This window comes from Erythranthe guttata, chromosome 14, assembly GCF_056151865.1.
Source record: "Erythranthe guttata isolate IM_541 chromosome 14, IM_541, whole genome shotgun sequence".
Classification (NCBI taxonomy): Eukaryota; Viridiplantae; Streptophyta; class Magnoliopsida; order Lamiales; family Phrymaceae; genus Erythranthe; species Erythranthe guttata.
The window spans coordinates 7,998,809-8,023,506 of record NC_142546.1 but is presented as its reverse complement, the minus strand read 5'-3'; the positions used below and the strand labels follow the sequence as shown (position 1 = coordinate 8,023,506).

Here is a 24,698-nt window from a genome sequence, read left to right as displayed (position 1 = left end):
CTCAAGTCAGACGTGCTAATAGTAGAAATAGTCCAGAGAATACGTATTGTAGTATTGCTCAGTTAATAGGACGTACCTTAAGAAATGAGTTCAAATGTGTATTTATAGCTTAGTTGAGATTGTCGGGCCCAAACCTTGCTTGAAGGTGGTTGGGCCTCGGTGATAGTGGTCTTCGATATTGGGCTCGTAGCCCAGTAGGTAAATAATTTGTAGGCCAATTGGGTTGGGCCAATTAGGCATATCAATAGTTTAATTTAATCAAGATTAATCTAATCTATGTCGTAATCGATCGAACGGGACCTAGAATTATATCATTTATGTGAAATACTTAACAAATTCGTATGAAAAAAAAACCCACCGTTAATCAATCTCTGATCGCCGACCGCATTATCGATCAACACTTCTTGAATAATTAATCTGAAGAACAATTGAATAATATCAATAATTATAGTTACAAAATTTAAATGTAGTAAATTTATTGTGGTTACAAAAAATAAGTCTAAAACAACAAACAAAATACTACCAACAAAATGGAAGTAGTGAACAAGAAATTTGAATAGATGAACACTAATTAATTAATCTGCAGGGCTAATAGAAATAATAAGCCAATTAATACAAAATTGTACTATATAATTGCCGTAGAAATCGAGCAGATCAGATAATCGCCGCGCTTGGAGAAAATTCAGGCTCCGGTGGGAGATTCAAGTCGAAGTTTTGCTTGACACGTGTAGATGCAGCTTCGTGATCCGTGGAATCGAAGTTGTTGTTGTTGCGTTTTCGCTTCTTCAAAGATATATTATCGTTGATCAAGATCACAGTCTTTGGGGGCCGGGGCCGGGGGTGGGGTCGTTGCATGGGGGGCCGCCGTGTGAGGACTTGAATTTGATCGTCTTCCGGTGAGTGGTCTTGTGGCCGTCGAGCGCCTGTCCGGTCGAGAAAACCTTGTGACATATTAAACACTCGTGGGCCATGCCGCTACGGTTTTGATTGGAGGCGGCATCACTTCTTTTGGGGGCGGGGGCAGCGGAGCTAGTAATTGGTGGTTTGGGATCGGAATCGGATGGTGGTGAAGAGAAGTCTTTGCCGGAAGCAAGCATCATGAGTACTTCGACGACAACAATCTTGTCGTCGGTTACGATATCAGGTCGCCGTGGAGGAATTATCTTCAGCTTCATGATCGATTGGAGTATAATTAATTAGAGATACAATGTGTGTGAAAAACTTGTGTGTGAGAGTGTGTGCTATATATAATACTTTTTTTTTTGTGTATTTAATTTAATTAATTTGTAGTATGTAATTGTATGTGAAGTGGGAGATTAATTAATTAATGATTTTAATATTAGCAAGAGTTTCAACTTGTAATTCCTAATAGGGTTTTGTTCTCTTTAAACCACAATATAAAAATAAAAATTATGAAAAAAAAATGAAAAGGAAGAAGAAGATTATAGAGGCATAAAAGTAATATGTAGTTTGTGTGTGTTTCATTGTTTTATAGATCTTATTTTCTTATCTATATTGGATTAGATCGGATTAACTTTGGATTGGATTAATATGATAATATCTGTTGGGTATCCGTCCGGAGAAACAATCGAAAATAAAACAGCCATTATATTCGCTTTAAATTAATATGCAAAACAATTATGGGAATAGCGGTACAAGACTCCAATTATTACTAATATTATTTAAACCTAACAACAACTGCAAATCATAACAATCATAAAGACTACAAAAAACCAGAATAATTGCAAAAAGAAGTAGGAAACAAATAACACAAATAAAAAAAAAAAAAAAAAAAAAAAAACTAGAGTAATAAAGGGGAAAGAAGAACCACGGCGAATCACACAGATTCGTGGGAGGATGAATCTCTGCCGACGATTGAGGTTCCCGGCTCAGTCTCAATTCCCATCCGTCCTCGTCCAGGACTCACCAGCCGCAGCCACGCGCCCACCGGAACAAGCCCAATAGCCCAAATCCCTCTCAGATTTATAACCGGAAAAACCCGAAAAATCCCAACACACAAAGGACCAAGAGTTCGAATAAATCAAACACACACAACACTCAACCCAACACCCAAACACTCACAAAGAGTCGAATCAGTCACGAAGAAAAGATTTATGAACAAGGTGTAACGTAGGTTGAATTTTCTTGGTCACTCTTGGTCACTCTTCTCTCACGAAGAAGGGGTCTATTTAATAGACCCAAGAACTGATTTCAACGGAAACCGAGGAATCGAGATACTGGTGTCACAGATCTCCGGCGGAAAGATCGGACCAGAAAAGAGGATGAAAACAACAGAGGACGAGATCAGTTTTTCGGAGGAGAGAGAAAATTCTTTTTCACGTTTTGACCTCTTGAGTGGGTCAAGACCAATTCTCCACATGGGCTTTTCAAGTGTGAGCTCGTTCCAAGATGGGCTGGTTGCATGGTATTGGGCCACAAATGAAGAAAACACATTTGGGCCAAAAATCCCAATAATATCTTATTGGTTAACTAATTAATTGATTAATAAAGTGTTTGGTTCTTTATAGATTAGATGTTGTATTAAACTTGTGAATACAAATATAAAATAGAAAACAAATCACAATTTAATAAATAAGTGTATAACAACATAATAAATAAATAAACTTGTCATATTAGAAATTATTGAATTTTCAGGTGAGATATTTGAATACATTAAATACTTGATAAATTTAATAATCTCGATTAGATTAATTTTTTTCAATCTTGATTCAATAAAAATGTATTAAATTTTATTTAAATAAATTAATAGAATTTTTACATAAATTGACCTAAATTAGTTAATTTGAAATTGCAAGTTAGGATTGACCAAAGTGAAAACAAAAAAGACTATGGGAATTCGAGTTCTAATACACTGCGTATTGGTTCTACCGCCACTTCAACCCCACACGCGCCCCCTCACGCGCCCCCCCAAACCCTATATATATATAAGAAAACTTCCTTCAGTCGCTCTCATAACTCTCACACTACTTCACACACACACACACACACACACACACACTCGATATTAATTTTTCCACACAAGGTTAAAATATGTGCGCAGAAGATTTTAACTCTGCGGCGGCGAAGAATACGCAGCCCACTAAGCTCCGCCGCGGTGGCGGAGGAGACGATAATTATGAGTCGGAGGATATGTACATAGCCAGCCTGCTCGTCGCTCTTTCTCAAAGAGGCGATGGACCCTCTTCCTCCGCCGCCGAAGCCCAGAACCAGACGGAACCCTCAACTTCCGCCGCCGTTAAACAGACGGAATATTCCCCTTCTACTGGTCATCACCTGCCGCCGTCACAGGATAATTGCTACACGTGCAATGTATGCGGAAAGGGTTTCCCGTCTTATCAAGCTCTCGGCGGCCACAAAACCGGCCACACCAAACTCTCCACCGCCGCCGCCGCCGCTGCCTCGAACAAAAGAAAGTCTTCCACCGCCGCCGTCGAGGACCGTCGTCATAACCCAACTAACGGTGCCAGGCTCCACACGTGCGCCACGTGCGGTGAGAGTTTTCCGTCGGGCCAAGCCCTGGGCGGCCACAAGCGGAGACATTACGGAGGCGTTACCGGCGGCGGCAGGAGAAGTGGCGGGAGTGCTTCTGAGGTTGACGGCGGCGGCGGAACTAGCGGCGTCACTTCCTCATCAGGAGACGGAGCTTCCAGTATCTCCGCCAGAGTTGCGGCGGCGGCACCCGTTCAGTGGAATTTCGATATGAACTTTCCGCCGCCTCTCTCAGGCGGGCTTGATTTAACTTTGAGGCTATGAATTGTATCTTTAATTAACTAATTTGTTGTCAAATTACATATTTCGTGAATTGGTTTAATCACAATTTTTTTATTTTTTTATTTTACTTCGATCCATTATTTTATTCGTTTTTATGTTAATGTTATTCGTATTAGGGTAAAATACGGCCACCCCTCATTAAATTACGAAAAATAGCTTTATAATTAACTAATTACAACCATATCCTTCAACTTTGAATCTTCTAATAAGTCCACCCATATTGTGACAAAATTAACAGAATTTTCTAGATTTTGTGGAATATACTCTAATTTGTACTCGTTTTGTGCGAAATTGTAGTTTCTCATGTATCACAATCTGATATTTTCAAATTAATCGACACATCTTATTTCAAATTGTATAGCTCAAATGAGGTAAAAATTGGTACAAAATAGAGAATATTCGATATAATATAGAAGATTCGACTAAATTTGATATCACAAAATTTACGTGTAAAAAAATTCATATTTAATGAAGTGATTGTAATTACTCAAATCTAAAGTTTTTTGTAATTTAACCTTGCTTCTGGGTTTACTGTGATTTACTCTTCATATGATGCACAATTTTATTTTACCATGAATTTTTAATTTTTTTTTTAATTTACTTGTCCAAGCTAAGTAAACTCAATACTCAATTGTTACTTGTGGTTATTGCTTTGTTGATCCTTATCACAAGAAAAATAGAGAGAAAGTCAAAATAGAATACGTTGACCGACCAAGTTACCGTAACCGAATAGAACTTTCCAATCACAAAGCTTGGAATATTGGGTAATCTGTCTTCTAGAAGGACACCTATTTGCCCTAATTGCCACGTGTGTAATGATTGGCCATAAATATATTTATTTTCCTTTTACATATTCTAGAACTATACGGAATTTATTTTCCCACCTGCAAGAAAACAAAAATACATGTTAAAACCCTGAAAGAAGTGTTCACTCACTTGCACATGAATTACCATATATACCCTCGTTCGTGTTCAATGTTTAATTACCCTAGTTCCACCACACGACACGTAATCACAAAACGTGGAAGTTCTTTTATCGTTCTTCAATGCTAATTAATGAAATTAATTAATTAATTAATTAATGGGACTATTTGACAAACACCCCTCATTCAATTTTGAATTCATAATAAATTTATTTTATTAATTGATATTTGACATAAATCCATTTAATTCAAATTACCTGAAATGCCCATATCATTCTCTATCTACAAAATAACTCCTCACAAATCTAACGTTATTTCAGTTTTTTTCTTCTTCTTTTTTTTCCTTAAAAAAATATGATTTTTTTAATTTTAATTTTAAAATAAAATATTACTTTTATTTTATTTCAGTTTTATTATTTAGTTTTTTATTTCTTCCACCAAGTTTTAAAAATATGGTTTTTAACGCCAACTTTTTTTTTCAATTTCTTATTTCTTTTTCACTAGGGTTACGAAAATTAAAATTCACTATATACTCATCGGAAGCTACTACAAAGTTATCGAAAATCACTGTAAAATTAACACACACCACTTTAATATTAACATAATCCACAACAAGCTTATCGAAATCCACTAAAACATATGTAACCCACTACTAGCACAACTCAAAAAATAACAAAAAAAAAAGTAAATTCAATATTCGAAAATCCACTATTTGAAACTTAAACCACTACTATGTTTAGGAAAAAATGCAAGACTAGTACACCACCACCAACAAAGCCGACGAGGGTCACTAAATCAATCTGGACAAGAAAAAAATTAATTAGAAAATGAAAACCAATTTCCAAAAGCAAACCTTGGGGTCACCCCATCGTTGGTGAGAACAAAATCCGGAAAATCTTTCATAAACAAATTCTTTCTAACCTACTAATATTGCATAAATCTGTTGAAACGAAAAATGGACGAGGGACAACAATGAAAACCACTATGTATAAACAACTATATAAACATGAAAACCACTATGTATAGTATAAACATGAAAACTACTCTATGTAAACAGCATAAACATGAAAACCACTCTATATAAACAACTATATAAACACGAAAACCACTCTGTATACTTATCGAAATTTAGTATAAATTTATTGAAGAAAACCACTACATATACTTATCGAAATCCACTATGAAATTAACGAAATCCACTATACAATACAACAAAAGAACAATAACAAACATATAAGATTTATGTTTTACTTTTTCAAAACTAATCTCAAGTCCAACGAAAAGTTGTCGATGTATTCATAGTACACAAGTAGACTGGGCCTTTTGAAGAAAAAGAATATACTTAAAAATTGAAGGACATAATTTTAAGTTTGTTATGAATATTTCCAATTAACAAATGGGATAGACTCAAACAAATACCATTTCTTACTCACTTCAATACCATCAACATAAAAAATGAAAATAAATAGGTAACGATATTAATACATTTAATAAAATTCCATTGCACACAATTTTTGTGTGGAGTATTGATTTTCATTAAAGGTAATAATATCATTATCTATTTATTATCTTTTTATATTTTATTGTTTATGTTGGTGGTATTGAAGTAAGAAAGAAACAGTATTTGTTTTAATCGCTCCCTTAACAAATACATGCAATATATCGTAATATATTAAACCCACCAGATGTTTATATTTATTATTTTATTTTATTTAGAAAATTAAGAACTTTGACCGGGATATAAAAGTACGACAATGGAAAACAGGAACAGACAATTAACATAAGCTATGAAAGTCACGAAATTGCCGTTTCTTTGATTTGTAGGAACAGAGACAAATCGATTAAATTATATAACAAGATATACATATAACAATTAATTTTAAGCTCTAAGATGAATCAGACTTCAAAATCATGCTCTGGTACCCATTGAAAGATAATCGAAGAAAACAAATTATTCAATTAAAAGTTAAAAAGCTAAAAAAAAACAATTAAAAAGAATGAATAAGAAAGAATCAAAATTCTCCCTTTTTTCATATTACCCTTGCATCTAGTCGACCCACCACAAAAATCGCCGCTTCTTCCTCCGCCGACAGGGAAGATGGAGATCACCGCCGGAGAGGATAAAAGAAGCCACGAAGCCGACGTGGTGGATGACAAGGAGGCAGACGGAGACAGTCCATCAGAGCTGTGAAGATGGGGGGAGGCGATGGAATGGGAGGTCTCATCCTCGGCAAAGAAACCGAGATTTGGGGAAAGAGATCGACGATATAGAAGAAATGGCAGGGCGGCTACCTGTTGAAAGATGAGAGATAGGGAGAAATCTGGAGAAAAAGAAAAGATTGAGAACGTGAATTGTATAGGGTTAGGTGAAGGGTATAATAGTGAATTAAATTATTTATGGTAATTAAAATATATTTTTGATTTATCTTGAAAAGAAAAAAAAAAATTGGACCTCTCTTAATTGAACAGTTCATATGAGGAGCTTTTATGAAATAAGTACCAATGTTTTGAAAACCGGACCGGACCGGCCGGTTCGACCGGTTCAACCGCGAACCGGCAGGTAGTCCGGTCCGGTTGAACTTAAATACCCGAAAAGTCATAAAACCCGGGTCAATGGTCCGAGAACCGTGGAAATCCCGGTTGAACCGAAGAAAACCGGTGAAAACCGGTCCTAAAAACCGGTCTGTGCAAAAAAAAAAAAAAAAAAAAAATTGAGAAGAAATTGAAAATCTTTATACCTCTCTTCGATGTTTGTATTGTTGAAGGAGCTCTCGTAGATGATTAATTCGGGTTATTAGATATCGTGGTGGGGGGAGCATTTGAGAAAGAAAGAAAGAGAAAAAAGAAAAGAAAAAAAATTGTACAGGTAGAAGAACGTGGCTGGCGGCGGTAATTGATAGTGAGGTAGTACTCACAAACCAATATTAGGTCTTTAGGGTATATTTTAGTAACTGGATAGAAGTGTTATTGTATTTTTTTATTTTATTTGTTATTTATTTACTTAACTTTTATTAATATATAAAACAATTATTATTTATAAAGGCATATATGGTAAATGAAATAGAATTATCAAGTCACTGTTTGAATATATGTGAAAGATAGTTAATTTTTTCTATATTTTTGCATAATAGTTATTATAAAAATTATATATAAATAATTAAAAATAAAAAATACAAAAACCCGGTCGGACCTCGGTTGGACCGGTCCAACCATGACCCAGTTACTTGTCCGATTCATTGTCCGGTCCGGTTTTGAAAACATTGGAAATAACCCCTTAATTATAATGGACACGTGGTGGCTGCATCCCGAATGTAATTAACGTTTTTTTTTGTTTGCCACGTGGCCAAATGTCATTTGATGGCTTGTGACATCTAGTATGATGTCATGGTCATTCTAACAAGAAATGTCAATAGCTCAATATTTTCTAACATAAGCAGATCTAATAATTTGTTTTATTTAAATTTATTGCATTTAGTACACTATTTTATAAACATTAACAAAAAACTCCTTGTAATGTATTTTTTTCTAACCACACAACCCCTAAAAAAGTGAATTTATTGGGGTATTTTGCTTAAAAAATGAATTGTAGGGATTTTTTGCTAATAAAATAACATTAAACTTTTAATAACTAGAAAAAGAAAATATAGGGAGTGCCAAATGCAATAACCCATGGAATTTTCCTAAATATCATTAGCAATATCAATTTCTTTTTCAAAATTAATACTTGGTCGATTTAAGGAGAACGCTAATTTTTGACATACGACAAATGTACGCGTTATGAAAGTGTAGGGATTAAATCTCCGATCGTCGAGTTAATTATCACAAGAAGTGAAAACACAGTAAAACTTGTAAGTTTTTAGTAGCAAGCATAATATCACTGATAGGGATAGAAATCAGACGGATTGGATCAGAACTGATACTTCCAATTTGTATTTTTTTTTTCAGAAGTAAAAGTAAAAAATTGTATTTCATAAGTTGTGATGAAAAAAACTTGTTTCATGATCGATAATTTTCAGATCGAAATCGGCGGAACTCTCAGACCAACGATTACATAGAGGTTATTAATTTAAATTAAATTGGGCTCGAGCCCATTAGCTCCGTTAAATTAAAAATTCAGCCCATATTGTACTAAATAGGCTAAAACAAAATAAATTGGGCCAAATTGAAATTTGAATAAGTTAAAAGCCCATTAACGAGTAGATATTCCTTGATTTTCTTTCTTCTACGTCTAAAGAAAAATCATTTTTTCTTCATTGATTTTTTGTGGTTTTCAATTTGGAAAATTCATTCCCCCAAAAAAATCAAAAATGGCTTCTTCATCGCTCTTACTCTCACCTCTCTCATCCACAACCGCCATAGATAATCGCGAGCTTTGCTGTAATTCTACTGCTTCAGCTTTTCTTCAGAATCCGAAGCTGCTGTTCGCAGCTAATCCGAGAAGAGTCGCGGCTCGGAGATGCGGATTCAAGTCTCCGGCAGCTCGGAAATCTCTCGACCACATACCCAAGCAGTTCCGTGAAGAGAATCTCAAAGATGGATGTATGTCATGTTTTTTTATTCTTATTTTTTGTTAATTATTCGTTTTTGTTTTGTGTTTTAGTGGGAATTGATATTATTTTGTGGAGTTTATTTTTTCATTTTGAACATGTCCTTATTATGAATATGTGTTTGTGTGTGTGTGTGAAAATTCAGAAGAAAGTAGAGAAGACTAGTGATGAATTGAATGGATATTCACAATCCTTTACGATTACGTGTTAATTTTTTTGCGTATTTGTAACTATACGAATTCCTCGTGCTCCCGTTGATTCTGGTTGGAGATGAGCTGTCGCATAGTTGAATAAATGCCGTTTTGGTCAATGTGATGAGATTATCTGTAAATATTGTTATGTGTGATCTTTAGATGCTATAATCTCTGAATTGTGAACTTCGATTTTGAGTTCTAAAGTATTGAGTGCAGTTAGTAAGTAGTTTTTAACCTTGATTCTTGTTTAAATGTTGAGACGCTGAAATGTTAAAACAGTGATAAGAATCAACATGAGGTATTTTTGTTGTCCCGTTTCTTGTATAATCTATTTACATTTTCCTTGCTTTCTTTTGTTCTTCAAGACTTCTTTATTCTGGAAATTCATTTAGGTTTTAAAGTCGTAACGAATCTACTCTCGTTTTACAGTGATGGATAATTTCAAGAACACACCTCAGTATCTGTACGGTCTTTCACCTTCACAGATGGATATGTTCATGACAGAGGATAACCCTGTCCGCCGACAGGCAGAAAAAGTCACAGAGGTAATCTCTCTCTTTAATCGCTCTATTATATTCAAATTTTCCAAAGCCTGTGTCGAGAAATTGGGCGACAGACTGTTCTTGCTTTATTACATATAAACCTTATATTTGACGAAACAAGATATACCTCATAAACTGTTCTCTCCTAACAACATTAGTTATGTGTTTTCTGTAGGATACCATCTCATCAGCCAACAATTACTTGAATAATGGTGGAATGTGGAGTATGGCTGACGCGAACGAAAGAGGGCCCTCTAAGTATAGCATGAGCGTGAGCATGTATCGTGGAGGAGCAAGAGGTTCCGGAAGGCCTAGAACTGCTCCTCCTGATTTGCCGTCTTTGCTTTTAGATGCCCGTATTGTCTACCTCGGCATGCCGGTACGGAGCTTTCTCTCTCTAATAGAAGATATTATTTTGCAATATTTTTAGAGCGGTGCTATTTCCACCTCCAAAGTATCTCAATTCACCACAAAAAATATATAACATTATAAATACCCCTCAAATTTCTAATCCACCACTACTCTTTTTTATATTCGCTTAATCCAAATGTGTCCTAGGTTTTTTTTTTTTCTATTACAAGATATTTAAACTTTCATATCAGATGACCTGCAGATTATGTAACATATTTTTTTTTTGAAAAATGGTGGAGTTTTTTAATAAATATTTAATTAGTTTAGTGGTGGGCGGTTTATGAATTGTACAGAATATGGATGAAAGAAGGGGTAAAATAGGAAATATTTTAATTTGGTGGTGAAATAAGATATTTTGAGAGTGGAAATAGCACCTTTCTATTTTTATCATCGTGACTTATTTTGGCTCGGTTATACAGATAGTACCTGCTGTGACTGAGCTTCTTGTTGCTCAATTTATGTGGCTGGATTATGACAGCCCGACAAAGCCGATATATCTGTACATCAACTCATCTGGCACACAGGTGATCCTTCTCACGTAGTTTTTTTTCCCATATACACTTAATTGTCTCTAGTTTAAGGATCACCTTTCGATGGTAGTCTAATAATTGTTAATAATTGTTTTTTCTTATCCGTTTTTTGTTTTCCTAGAATGAGAAAATGGAGACTGTTGGATCTGAAACAGAAGCATATGCAATTGCCGACACTATGGCTGTAAGCCTCCTGATTATATAACATGGCTTGTACTTTTTCTCACTCATATACGAAAACTAGAAGCAAATTATATATACCAAATTGATTTTTATTTTTTATTTTATTTTTATATATTATTTTTTTTGGTTCCGGCAATAGTACTGCAAAGCAGATGTGTATACTGTAAATTGTGGAATGGCATACGGTCAAGCAGCTATGCTGCTGGCTCTTGGAGCAAAAGGCTATCGTGCATTGCAGCCAAACTCATCCAGTAAGATATAAAGATATAAGATAATTGTACTTTTGTTGTTTATCTGTTAATTATATATTAGGTAATAATCACTCTGAATCCTCGATGTGCAATGGCAATACACTTTAGTAAACCGCTTTGTTTGCTGAATTTGAAATCATGGTCGATTGGTTTGTACTGCAGCGAAACTATATCTTCCGAAAGTCAACAGATCAAGTGGAGCTGTCATTGATATGTGGATTAAGGTCCTCTCTCTCTCTCTCTCTCTCTCTCTCTCTCTCTCTCTCTCTCTCTCTCTCTCTCTCTCTCTCTCTCTCTCTCTTTATATATATATATATATATATATATATATATATATATATATATATATATATATATATATATATATATATATATATATATATATATATATATATGTGTGTGTGTGTGTGTGTGTGTGCGTGTGTGTGTGTGTGTTTTGTGTATATATAGACAGACATATACTTACATATTATGTATAATGTTTGAGCCTATGTGTTTTTCTGATTGACTCAGGCAAAAGAACTAGATGCAAACACAGAGTATTACTTGGAGCTATTGTCCAAAGGAATAGGAAAGCCCAAGGAAGAGATTGAGAAAGACATCCAACGGCCCAAGTACTTCCAAGCCAAGGAGGCAATCGCATACGGTGTTGCAGACAAAATCATTGATTCCCAGGATGCAGCCTTTGAGAAACGGGTACAAATGATTCTTCATTAAAAAATAAAAATAAAATATTACGTGCATACATACAATTCTTCACCATGTTCTAAGCCTTGATTGTTATTTACTCTGTCAGAATTACGAGGATTTGTTGGCTCAGTCGAAAGCCATGCGAAGATCGGCTGGTGGAGTTGGCCCACAAGCAGCTCCCTCCGGTTTTAGGTAAAAGTTTACAACATATAGATATATTTTTGTTCAGACAGAGGAAGGTTGTAGCCATGATTCGGATGGTACGATGATTCTCGTGGTTAGTTGGAAAATTTGTCTGTAATCGTATGAACAAAATACAAAGCAACAAATCTTCAACCTTATGTCTGATGGTGCTAAATTAAGTTCTTGAAAATACTATGTACATGATGGGGTAATGTAGAAGGAATAGTGATTTATTGCTTACCTTTATCCCCTTATCAAACAAAATCATACTGTGAAAGTATAATATGTTGTCATTTTTATCAAATTTCACATTCGTATTACTCTATTGTAACATACTTATCAAAACACCGCAACCGCAATACGGACTAATTTCACGACATCACAAACGCAAAACAATCTATTTTCTCAAGAATGGACAAGCCCTGAGGATCTTGATCACAAAAACGAGAAATGTAATTGCTTAATAAACATGGTTGGTTACTGTAGCAGCAACGACAATCATGTTTTACTTAGTCATCTTCTAAAATAATGTTCATACAAAGTTTCGAGTCCATCAAACCGAAAACTACATCATCAAAAACTAGAGTAATCAACGAGACAGTGATTATAATAACAATCATGAGACAAATGTTCAAACATATGACAAATATACCAAGTCTTGCTCATGTTGCAGGACTGGGAAGCACTTTTGGCTTTGGCTTAACTTCTACTTCGTTCACACTACGCACAAATATGGCATCTGGCTCGTGCCTGCAAAATTCATCAAACTACTTACAAGAGATCTAGAGAGAGAGAGACAGAGAGAGATCTAGAGAGAGAGAGATCTAGAGAGAGATCTAGAGAGAGAGAGGAGAGAGAGGAGAGAGAGAGAGAGAGAGAGAGAGAGAGAGAGAGAGAGCGGGGTTCTCACGGTTTATCTCCCTCTTCGTACGTATAACTCGAAGCAACGGCCAAAAGTCTACCGTCTCTGCTGAAGGACAGAGCTGCAATGCTTGTTGGGTACTTCGAATACTTTAAAATGACCAAGTTGGAGCAGACATAGGAAAATAAATAAAAAATTCAGCAACAACTCATCAAAACATGATAGAAAGAAAGTGAAACTGAGGTCATAATAAGCATATTTTACCTGATACAATCGCTTCTTATTATTTCCGTCCCACATGTTAACATAACCATCACAACCTCCTGTTGCAAAAGTGCCGTAGCTACACACACCATTATCGAGTAAGAAACAGTTAGAAGCACAAGCTTTTTTTAGCACAAAGATATTAAGTCTCTTCTCACCAATAATCTCGTTTTTATATTATAGGATTGATCTAAAAATGCAATGATTTCAAATGGATTTTTTAAAACATGCTAATTCAAGAATGCTTCTAACTTTTAACACTACATATATATATATTACTTTTTGGCATTTTTTGACAAATTATATTGGGTGATTAGAGATGCGGGGATGTTATACAAAGACTAAAACACAACTCACATAGGGTGAAAGGCAATTGCATTCACAGGGTGGACAATATCCGTTCCTGCTTCCGATTTCCGATGACATTTGAATGCATACCTGCCCATAGTATCATCAACAAGAGTGGGAAATATTAGAGTTTGAGAGAAAGTTGCGCAAAAATTGCAAAATTATGTAAATAATTATGAAATCAGTTCTCTTTAATGTTGTCAGTTATTTGTGAAAAAGAGACTGAGGGTGCATTTGGATTGAAGAATTTGGATTTGAGGAAGAATTCTAAATGACTCGAAAATGAAATGGATTTGAAATCCACCACATTGACTCAAAGAATAGCATAAAATGAGAGCTAAGGATTAGAAATCCATTGTTAAATGAATCCAAACGAGTCCAATGGATTTGTTATTATGGACTTGAAATCCTTCCCTTCCAGAAATACTGATAAAAATTATACAAGGTGGACATCAGTACACAAATTAAAAGACATGCTAGGCTGAAGTGAACTGTCACATACTTCCGTAATTGTTATAAATGTAATTGTCACGTCTTTCAAATGATCAGAAGATAATATATAGTAATTCTATAACAACCCATATACCGCAATTTTAATTTGATACATACTTTTTGGTTTGCCCAGCCTCGGAGAGATCAAAAAACTCCATTGCAACCCTTCCTTCAACAGAACTAAGAGCATAGCCTGGAAATCAAGTTACAATAACAAAGGAAAATAACACTCGTGAAAAATAAAATTAATAATAACACCCAAAAATTAATTATTTGCTGGTTGAAGTATAAAAAATCTTAGTTGGATCCAAACTACTTTTTATATCTGCAATATATACGGAATTAGCCAATTTCTAGAAAATAAATGTTAATGCACCGTAAATCACTAGGAAAAAATAGCTAAACAAGGATAGTAATTTGAGAAACTATTACCTGTCCCATTAGGATAACATCTGACACACCGAGTTTGGTATTTCAGAGAAGATTCCCTCCTTTGCTCAGGTTGAGACATGTTTCGAAGATCATACACGTTAACATGTCTTCCAGCAGTAGCAACCACCAAACGGTTTCCAACAAGGGACATTGAATATATCCTCTCAGGTTGAGTGTAAGTTCCGACAAGACAGCGTTCCTGGCCGTTTGTACCTCGTGGGTCCCAACACTTCAAGGTTTTGTCCCAACTACCAGTGATCACTTGTCCTAAAGAATTAGAGAAATAGAAACAAAGGTTTTTAATAATAAGTTCACTACATTGCCACTGGTCGCAGATTAGTGATAGATTCTCACGCACAAGAAACTATTAAATTGCCAGTACATTCAAATTTATACTACAAATGCTGCAAAACAATGTTAGTTATCTGATAAAAGGTTTAATTCATTGCCAAAACTCTCGTAGTGAGAAAAACAAATGATTTTTGAACAGGCTGACAGATGCAATACCAACGTACGAGATGCAAAATGTTAATTATATTATGATGTCAGCAAAACTTTTAAATTCACTATGGGAGGAACCGAAAAGTTAAACTCCATACTAAAAAAGATAGTGGAGCAACACGGATGTTCTATAGATGTTAAAGTCTATTTTCTGAGGACATAAGTTCTCAGTGAATTTAACGCCTGAACAAGTATATGACATCGACTTTTCTATTAACTATTCAACTATTTAACTTTTTGCACGTATTGCTCGTTCAATTTTGTATCCCTCAGAAGCATGTAATAACACCCAAATACGATAATATATTAACAATCACTTAGACCTCGATATCATTCAGTACTTACTAACAACATAAAACAGTGGCAAACCAATATCGGAAAGTGAGTTAAATGGTATCAAAATCCTTCAGGGTTTCAAAATTTTTGAGCGAAATTAAGAACATCATCTCAGGAATTCGCTTGGAATTTCCAACTGTTCAGCAAATATAACAGATTGAGAAATAAGAATAGATTCACATAGAACAGTAGCAAGGAAATTTATGGAATACCCACCAGTTGCATACGAGTATTCAACACAACGAACGGGTGCATCGTGCCTACCCAGAATATCCTCTCTGTTGTAGTTAAACACAAGCCTGGAGCACATACACATAAAAAAAAAAATTAAAATCAGTAATTATGTTAATAAACAAGTCTCGATCCGATCACACATGTGACCAATTATATCACAGAAGCCGAAATGGAATTAAACTGAAAATCAATCTAAAGGAATTAACATAAAATTATAAGATTGAGAACCAAAAACGACATAAAAGCTAATAATTAAAAAAAAATATTGCAATAAAAACTCAGAAATCACCTTCTAACAGTGTGATCAGCACAAGCACTAAATCCCGAGGAATCATCGTGGAAGCAACAATCCAGCACGGCTGCTCCGTGCATGAACTCACCCATAAGCGCATTTGCGCTCGCATCGTACAATCGAACACTCTAAGCAAATAATTTTAGGAAATTCAAAAAACGAAAAACGAAACAAAATCAGGGAAAATTAAAAACGAGGAAGTTTCAGAAGAGCAATAGTAACCTTGTCCCAGGATGAAACGAGGAGTTGGTCGCTGTGATTGGAGAAACGGAGGTTGGAAATGCCGTCCGTCGGAGGGTTCGACAGCTCTCTCCCCGGTGGTTGTGGAGGCGCCGCCGACATGATTCACTTAATTCACTGAGCGTAGTGCGTAAAAACTGAAGATTTAGAGATTTTTTGACAAGGGGGCGGAGTACGGGAGGAGGAGTGGTGGCGTCCGCCGCTATCGGGAATTCAAATTCAAAGGCACCAAACTTATGACTCCGCTCTCTGTATTTTTGGGGGAAAAGTGTAGGGTAAATTACGAAAATACCACTGAACTTAGGCTAAATAACGAAAAATACCCCCCACACATTCATAATTACCAAAAAACCCCCTTAGGTTTGTTTCCGTCTTACACCAACCCCTTACGGTGTGATTCTTCACGGAATTTTAATTTTACATTAGGGAGTACAATTTACATAATTTCAGATATTTTCTTTTATTTCTCACATATTTAACATAAAGTATAGTAGACTATACAAATTTTCATTTAAAAAACTCGATCAACAGTTACCTTAGAAGGGGGGTTTTGGTTATTACCGAATAGGTAGGTTGTTTTTCGTTATTAGTCTAATTTCATTGGGTTTTTCGTAATTTACTCAAAAGTGTATTATTAAATAGGGTAAATAGCACTTAACCCCCTGTGGTTTGATATATTTCACATGACACCCTTTTATTTTCAATATAAGCACATGATGCGCTATAGTTTGAACTTTATACATATGACCCCCTTATACTTTTCATATAAGCACATAAGCCCCCTATGGTATTCCACTTGATAATGGGTTATGTGCAATTTATATTAAGATAAAAGGGGGTCATCTGCTATATTAAAAGTACAAGGTAGGCACGTGCACAAAGTTCAAATCACGGTAATTGCTATTTTACCTATTAAATATGAAAGTTTTATAAGTTTTACGAAATTTATTTAGTTTGCTTAATGAAAAAAAAATTAAAAAAAAAATCGTTCATTTACTTAATGAAAATTTATATTAATAATCATATAAAAAATAAATATAATGTTATAATACTTTGACTAATCATATTTCCGAAACCCAACCAAACCCAAATGATTTTTCAAAAGGTAAATTGGGCTTCAATTATGGGCCTATGTAGTACCCAAATCCATATCTTGTACTAAAAGGAATTTTCGAATATTGAAATAAACCATTTTATTCTAAATTCCCATATTCCAATTTTCAATAATAATCCATTAAACTGAAAATTGGAATAAATAACGGATTATTATTGACACGGAATTTTATAAAATAATTTCTAAACTTTCCTTTTTATATGAAAAAAACATAGATATAATACATAATTTAACTCGTTTTCACCGTTTTCACCGTTGTCATTTTTCAATTTTCTTTTCCCTGGTTAATTAGTTTTTCGAGTTTTGTTAAGGATATAAAATATAAATACGTATGCAATAGTTACGTTTTAATATGAGTTCGAATTTGTTACAATTTTAAGAGATTTTTTCTCTATTTTCGGCTAACTAGCTGTATATGACTATATTCCATTAAATGATTAAATAATGAACATGTCATTTTTTTTTCATTTCTTTCTGATATAAAAATAAAAATAAAAATAAAAATAAAAATTTTAAATGGGCCAATTTAATTAGTTGAACACCCAACATATCCAATTTAATTATTATTAGTTTTTTCTATTATTTTAACTGGCGCCGTTAATATTGAATTGTGATCATTAGTGCTAATCATGATCGTGTTAGTGAGTTATAATTTGATCTTAACAAATTGATAACCTTATAACTTTGCAATAATTAAGCATACGTGGGGTGGGGGATTTTCTTAAATATGGAGCATCTCTCTTAATTAATATTTTGAACACCTACCATTGTCCAAACTTAAGGTATCATTAGAAGCTACTCAAATAAATTGCACCAATTAATAAATTAAACTCGGCCTTATTTACGGTTTATTATATGTTACACATGGTGAAATACACTCGATATAGCATATAAATAACCCTTATTTATTTATACATTTAGAAAAGACTCTTAAATATCTATAAATAAGATTTATAAGTTTTATGCTAGTGAAATTTAAAGGATTATACTTTGATCAATACATATTTTTGTTGGAATTTTAATGTGAAAAAAATTATTAGGGTATTTTCAAAATTTGAGTCTTGGGAATGAATGAGTTTCTTCCTAAACAACACATATATTTACGAAATAACTCTTTACAAACAATATATACATTCAGAAAATGCTCTTAAATATGTACAAATAAGACCGATCAGTTTTGCATAGATATAACAAGACGCTTAAGAAATTCATTCTAATATTTCAAAGTATCCGATTGTTGTATCTTGGGAGACTAACGGGAGAAACTGCTGCACAACAACCCAAAAATATTGTCTAAAGGACATTGCGTTTGCAAGCCTCAATTGATTTGTCATTTTTCGTATTTTCAATTAACTTTTACTTTCGAGTAAGAGCAATTATTATTCAATTATTTACGCAGATTTTTATTTAACCCCGACAATTTTTACATCCACATGTACATATGTATGATTATGTGTAAATCAAAGGTGAAAAACTATCATTTATTTTTCACAAAGTGCAACATCTACAAGACTATTATTTGCAATTGTCTTTTGAATTATGATCAACATTCACAAATTTGGATTAAATCTTTCCAAAATTTACCTTTTTTTTTTTTTTTTTTTTTTTATTTTTTTTTACTTTAAGAATTTTGTGGACAATTTCTTTTGATGTTATAAAACATGCAAAAGTCAGCCTATGAATTAAGCTAATCAAGGAAATTGTACCAATAAATGGAACTCCATGTCTTTTGATTTATAACTTAAATCAAATGGATATTCGGAATATCCTTAAAATGTAACAATTGTTTTTTTGGTGCACATAGTTTAGTAGTAGTTATAATGGGAAGAACATGAACTCAGTTTACTATAGCAAAGTCAACTAACCTTATTATCAAGACAATAAATTTAGTTCAATGTATTAATAATTTAATACCTAACAAAGTCATTGTTTGCTAATATTTGTATATATATTTCAATATACTACACATTTATATATTACAAACTTGAAAATACAAGCAACATTTTATATGGATTTTGACTACACTAGTGGTGGATTTGTTATTTACTCGTGTATTAAGTAGTTTATCTGATAGATAGATTCGGTTGAAAAGTTCGAAAGGTTAGTTCATTACGCATCCACAATATTCGATTATGCTTGAACCACTCTCTAAACTCCGCAACCGAACAAATTAATTTGACATTTACTAATATATGAAACTATAAAAGTAAAAAAAAAAACAAAAAGTGAAACACTAAGGTTCTGTTTGGATAAACTTATTTTAAACAGCTGATAAACTCTTAATTATATCTGATAAGTTGTTTTAAGAGTTGTTAAGTTGTTACGTTACGTCTTATTTTTAGAATTAATTTTTAAAGTGTTTGGATAATGAGCTTATAAGCTATCTTTGCTCATTATAAGTTCGTTAAAAAATTATCGTACACTTAAGAAGAGCTTTTAAGCTCTTAAACATCTTATAAACTTTTTTTAACAGCTTATAAATTTAGGCAAACACTCAATAAATTGTACTTTGTCAATTGCATAACAATATTTTGTACATTTAACATACATGTATTTGTACTTAAATAATTATTCTCTGCCCCAAAGTCTAATGTGGCGACTCGTATACAAGTTAATTAAAATATTTTGGTAAGTGTCCACAGTCCACACGCTCCTACCCATCGACTTATATATAATAAATTAGAGGTCAAATAATATATAAATTTCCTAATTGATTTAATATGAAATTAATTACTATAAAATGTATTATTTTTCTTTTGATTTCACTTTAAAAATGCCACTTCTTAGTATTGAAAGATTAAGAAGCCATCTCTATATTCATTTCTCGTAAGGAACAGATTAAATATGTCAAATATTATGTATAAAGAGAGAATAATAAGTAGTTAGACTATTCATCTCAAATTAAAGAATGGGAAAAAGTAAAGTGACGAAGTCCTTGGAATTAATTTCTCTTTTTAAATTAAGGATTCTTAGTTTAAATTTATTTTTTGAATATTTGATAATAAATTTTAACTTTTGTAGGGAAAATATACCTAAAGGTTGTATTTGGAAATTATTTTAGGGTAAATTATGAAAAAAAAAACCCGAACTTAGGTTAAATTACAAAAATCCCCGATGTTTGTATGCATCTTACCGTTATCCCTCTGAGGGTAATTTTGTCTTTCGAAAAGTAGCATAAAAAGATGTCACGTCTGCAGGCGTAGAATCAACATGTTTCGGGCGATATTCCATGGACTCAACAATATTATGTGAAAAATTACACCCTAAGGGGGTCGGTGTAAAACGAAAACAAAAGTTAGGGTGATTTTGGTAATTACAAATAGATGGCGATGTTTTTTTTATCCTTTATCCATTTTATCTATTTTTTTAGGGTAAATTACAACCACCCCTGAGGTATGACAAAATTACGAAAAACCCTCTCCTGTTTGGGTAATTACAACAACCCCTCAACTATAAATTTTCTTACACGTCCACCCTTGCGGTTTCAGATTTAGTTGAATCTTCTTGATTCTATGAAATATTATCACTTTTGTACCCGTTTTATCCTATTCGAACTCCACATTTTGAAGCAAGATGATCATAAAATGTGTTTTTTGGCTTGTATATATATCAGATCGTGGTGCATCATAAACTGTATTTGTACACAAAACAAGTACAAACTAGAACACATTCCACGAAACCTAGATGATTATGTTGAATTTGACACCATACGGGTGGAGGTGTAAGAAGATTCATAGTTGTAGGGTAGATGTAATTATCCAAACAAGAGGGGTTTTTTTGTAGTTTGGCCATACCTTAGGAGTGGTTGTAATTTACCCATTTTTTTAACTAGGAGTTTTTAGTATTTTGCCCCTCTTTTTTTTCTTTTTCTTTCAATAAAGAAGGATAATTGTTGGTTCCTCAATTCCTCTCATGGTGCTCGACCCCATGATCAAGATAAGTTCTAGGTGCAATGTGCTTTCCAACGGGCTACCTTGTGTTGATTTCTCAGGATTTAGGTGGTTTTGCAAAAAAAATTAGAAAAATTAAAGCTGGTGATTGTGAGTTAAATCAACGATAAGTGCTTGTTTTTAAAAGTTGAGCACGTTTACAAACTCCATCCAACAACTTATTTTAAGAGAAGTTTGTCCAGATATACCTTTACATTTGCACTTATAAAACAGTTTATTTTTAGAAAAATAAAAACAAACATTGGTATTACAAACACTTCAAAAGTGATTCTGAACCCAAAAAAGCTTAAATCAAAAGTCCAAACTTCCAATTTGATGAATGAGTTACAAAAAATGGTTCTTCAATGTGGGTTACTTGTGCCAACAAACTCCAAGTAATATATAATTTGTAGCCACCATTAAAAAATTGTGCTGTATAAGACACTATATTTAATATTAATTAACACCTAAATGTATATTTTTATGATTTAAAAAAAAAAAGAATTTTGTTTTAATAGGGAGCTAATAATGGAAAGATAACAGAAATAATGCAAAAAAAAAAAAAAAACCAAACGTGCAGGGTGGTCAAGAATATTCTCGACACCTAACAACAAACAAACATTGCAATCTGATTCATAGCTTTTAATTTACTTCGCATAATTGATTAATTGTCATCTTATATTATTCACACAAAAAATAAATTATGTGTATATATATATAATTCTTAGATACTATTGCACTAACTAGATAAATATATATTGCCTTTTATAGAATATTTTAAAAAATTAACTGAAATAAATTATCTGAAATAATGAGACGTGTGTTGTGTATTATTGTTTAGTCCCACCAAATCAGATACATCAGGTGAATTGTACATAATTCAAATATTTGTCGTCAATTTATGCATAAATAATACTTATTAGGGTAATTTATTAAAAACCCCTGAACTTAGACTAAATTATGTAAAACACCTTCACTTATCAGTGATTACAGAATTCCCCAATGTACACTGATCGACTTCCTTATTAGTGTGATTTTTTATGGAATCTTTTTTATTCCATATAATGTATCCCAAAAAATACCGATTATGCCCCTACAAACGTCAAACAAAGTGAAGGTAGCCATGCAAAAATGTTTAATAAATGCCTATGTATGCTATGATGGTTCATACTAGCAATCCAGAAAGTGTAGTGATGCTGCAATGTCAAATGTGATGTTACCTTGCAGATAATGAGGTTATTGCAGAAGGTATATCAATGGCACCTACATCTAAGAAACTGTTCTTAGAGGTGGAATCGATATTTTTCCGGGAAATATTCCCTGAAATAAAAAAAATTCCGTGCAAGATTACAACATAAGATGGTGGGTGTAAGAAGGAAACAAACATTGGACGGATTTTGGTAATTAAGAATATGAAGTTTTTTTTTTCATAATTTAGTCTAAGTTGAGGGAGGTTTTTGTAATTTACCCTAATTAATATTACGTAAAAAAATAAATATAAATTATTAAAAAAGAAAAGAAAAGAGAGGAGATTTTACAGGGAAGCAAACATCCGGGTGATGGTGATTCGACGCGTGTTTAAGATGGCAAGAATCATGGGGGGGTTTTGGCCCCCACCCAACCCTAACTTCACCACCCCTGCCTGCTATTCTAGGGTTTTCCTGGACGTGTTTGGGGTTAATATTTTTTGTGGAAAAACGATTTTATTCTCCAATAAATATTAATCAATTATTATTTTACTAATTAATATTTTATTGTAATTTAATGAACCCAAAAAGAAAATATAAAAAAATTGACTATACATGTATATAATTTTAATTAATATAAGATACATCACATTTTCTCCATACATTTGAGAATTTCTTTCAAAATTCTCTTGTTTTTCTTGTCCTTTTTGTGGGGTTTAAAGACACTTTCAATTTAGAGTTTTCTTTTCATATCCATTTGAAATAATCTTGATTGAGATGTTATGCAATTTATTCAGAATCGGAACAGGATTTTCGAATTCCGCCTATTTAGAACCAACATTTACCAATTATTCAAACAATGATATTTTTCGTTCCAATTTAAAAAAAAAAAATCCAATTTTTTTTTATTGTAATTTGCGCACGTGATATTTAATTTTTCGATTTAATTTTGATTTATAAAAATAATTCCAAAAATATATTTTTTTCCAAAAAACACACTTAATAGTATCAATATTATTTATTTTATATTATAGTTGAATAAAAAAAAAAATTCAATTTTCGCCGATTCCAATCCTGTATTCTTTTAGATGTCCGACCGAAAGTGATCGAAAGAATGGTGTAATGTTTCAATTTATGTATCCTCTTTGATTCGAATGAAGGTCTTAGAATTTGTTGTTTCATGAATATTTAAATTTCTATCGATCACCTAAGAGGAAAATGGTGAAAATGACATTTTTGCCATAATTTTATTTATTTTTAATATATCCTCTATATATATTTTTTTAAATTCTAATTTCACAGCTAATGCCACTCTGTTTCTAATTGCTACAATCTCTAAAAAAATAACAATTATAGTATATATATTATGTTAAAAAAGAATAATTAATTAGACAACTCATAAGCTATTCTATTAGGTTACATTTGTGTTCATCACAACACTAATTGTAGATTATGAAAAACAATAGATCACAAAATGTATTCAAAATATTAAATACTGCATCCAATTCGGATTTACGGAATAATTTTACAAAGATAATTACTCAACAATAATCTCAAAGACCTTGTAGATGGATGCTACACAGGCTGAAATACACTAAATAATATTTTATTTACGATTTACACACAATCACAACCATATGTATACATACGTACATACAATACAATACGTATATACGATACACATGTATGATATATATATAAGACTGTTTAACTTCACCGTGTACGCTATATAACAAACCCACTAGCGGCCGGAAACATGATTCTAAATTCGTAGGCGTCGTCGAATGCATTAAAACTTTTCCGCGGAGCCCTATATATACCGGCTCCCCCGCCACAAACCTAATCAAAATTATCATCTGATTAAGGTTTACGAGCTCGATAAAATCCGACAAAAATCCTACTAATTACATCACTATCTAAGAAACCGTCGGTAGAAAATCGAATTTCCTCTTCTCACACAGTTTTCTTCATATAAATTAGAGACAAGGGCCAAGTTGGTACGAGATTTTTATGTCTGTTGGGACTATTCCAGACAATTTTTATTTATTTTTATTTTAATTTGTCTTTCCTATAATAAGAACATACATACATCAGAGTCAGCTCCACATCTAGTATTATTAATTTATTACATGTCATTTTCCTTATAATTAATTTAAGCCAAAAAATGTTTTAATGTTATTCTGAAAAAGACACGCACGTAGTCCAGATTGCCAGGTGTCAT

The 24,698-nt window shown here is 33.1% G+C and overlaps 3 protein-coding genes across 3 annotated transcripts; 2 read left to right on the top strand and 1 right to left on the bottom strand.

The window, feature by feature from the left end:
• The first annotated feature begins 3,113 nt into the window (after window positions 1-3,113).
• Window positions 3,114-3,805, top strand: LOC105956063 (uncharacterized). Its single transcript, XM_012979885.2, has one exon. It carries the CDS (start codon window positions 3,151-3,153, stop codon window positions 3,772-3,774), a length of 624 nt encoding a protein of 207 aa, XP_012835339.2. The 5' UTR covers window positions 3,114-3,150; the 3' UTR covers window positions 3,775-3,805.
• A 5,085-nt stretch (window positions 3,806-8,890) lies between these two features.
• On the top strand, window positions 8,891-12,566 carry CLPR1 (CLP protease proteolytic subunit 1). The gene is made up of 9 exons (XM_012979897.2): window positions 8,891-9,254; window positions 9,886-10,001; window positions 10,174-10,377; window positions 10,829-10,933; window positions 11,061-11,123; window positions 11,262-11,373; window positions 11,536-11,597; window positions 11,887-12,069; window positions 12,170-12,566. The coding sequence occupies exons 1-9, from the start codon at window positions 9,023-9,025 to the stop codon at window positions 12,257-12,259; spliced, it is 1,167 nt and encodes a 388-aa protein (XP_012835351.1). The 5' UTR covers window positions 8,891-9,022; the 3' UTR covers window positions 12,260-12,566.
• Window positions 12,567-12,677: 111 nt separating this feature from the next.
• LOC105956076 (mitotic checkpoint protein BUB3.1) lies at window positions 12,678-16,519 on the bottom strand. Its single transcript, XM_012979898.2, has 9 exons — window positions 16,230-16,519; window positions 16,005-16,135; window positions 15,698-15,780; window positions 14,645-14,911; window positions 14,330-14,405; window positions 13,730-13,810; window positions 13,373-13,451; window positions 13,157-13,257; window positions 12,678-12,996 (listed from the first exon to the last, which is right to left on the bottom strand). Exons 1-9 carry the CDS (start codon window positions 16,347-16,349, stop codon window positions 12,909-12,911), a joined length of 1,026 nt encoding a protein of 341 aa, XP_012835352.1. The 5' UTR covers window positions 16,350-16,519; the 3' UTR covers window positions 12,678-12,908.
• Window positions 16,520-24,698: the final 8,179 nt, after the last annotated feature.

Excerpts from the sequence above, each read along its gene's own strand:
- LOC105956076 (XM_012979898.2), bottom strand. The coding sequence starts at position 16,349 with ATGTCGGCGGCGCCTCCACAACCACCGGGGAGAGAGCTGTCGAACCCT. Across the intron at positions 14,406-14,644 it reads ATGTTATCCTAATGGGACAG|GCTATGCTCTTAGTTCTGTT; the intron begins GTAATAGTTTCT and ends CTTGATTTCCAG. Across the intron at positions 13,811-14,329 it reads GAGGCTGGGCAAACCAAAAA|GTATGCATTCAAATGTCATC; the intron begins GTATGTATCAAA and ends TACTATGGGCAG.
- LOC105956063 (XM_012979885.2), top strand. The coding sequence starts at position 3,151 with ATGTACATAGCCAGCCTGCTCGTCGCTCTTTCTCAAAGAGGCGATGGA.
- CLPR1 (XM_012979897.2), top strand. The coding sequence starts at position 9,023 with ATGGCTTCTTCATCGCTCTTACTCTCACCTCTCTCATCCACAACCGCC. Across the intron at positions 11,598-11,886 it reads TCATTGATATGTGGATTAAG|GCAAAAGAACTAGATGCAAA; the intron begins GTCCTCTCTCTC and ends TGATTGACTCAG. Across the intron at positions 12,070-12,169 it reads ATGCAGCCTTTGAGAAACGG|AATTACGAGGATTTGTTGGC; the intron begins GTACAAATGATT and ends TTACTCTGTCAG.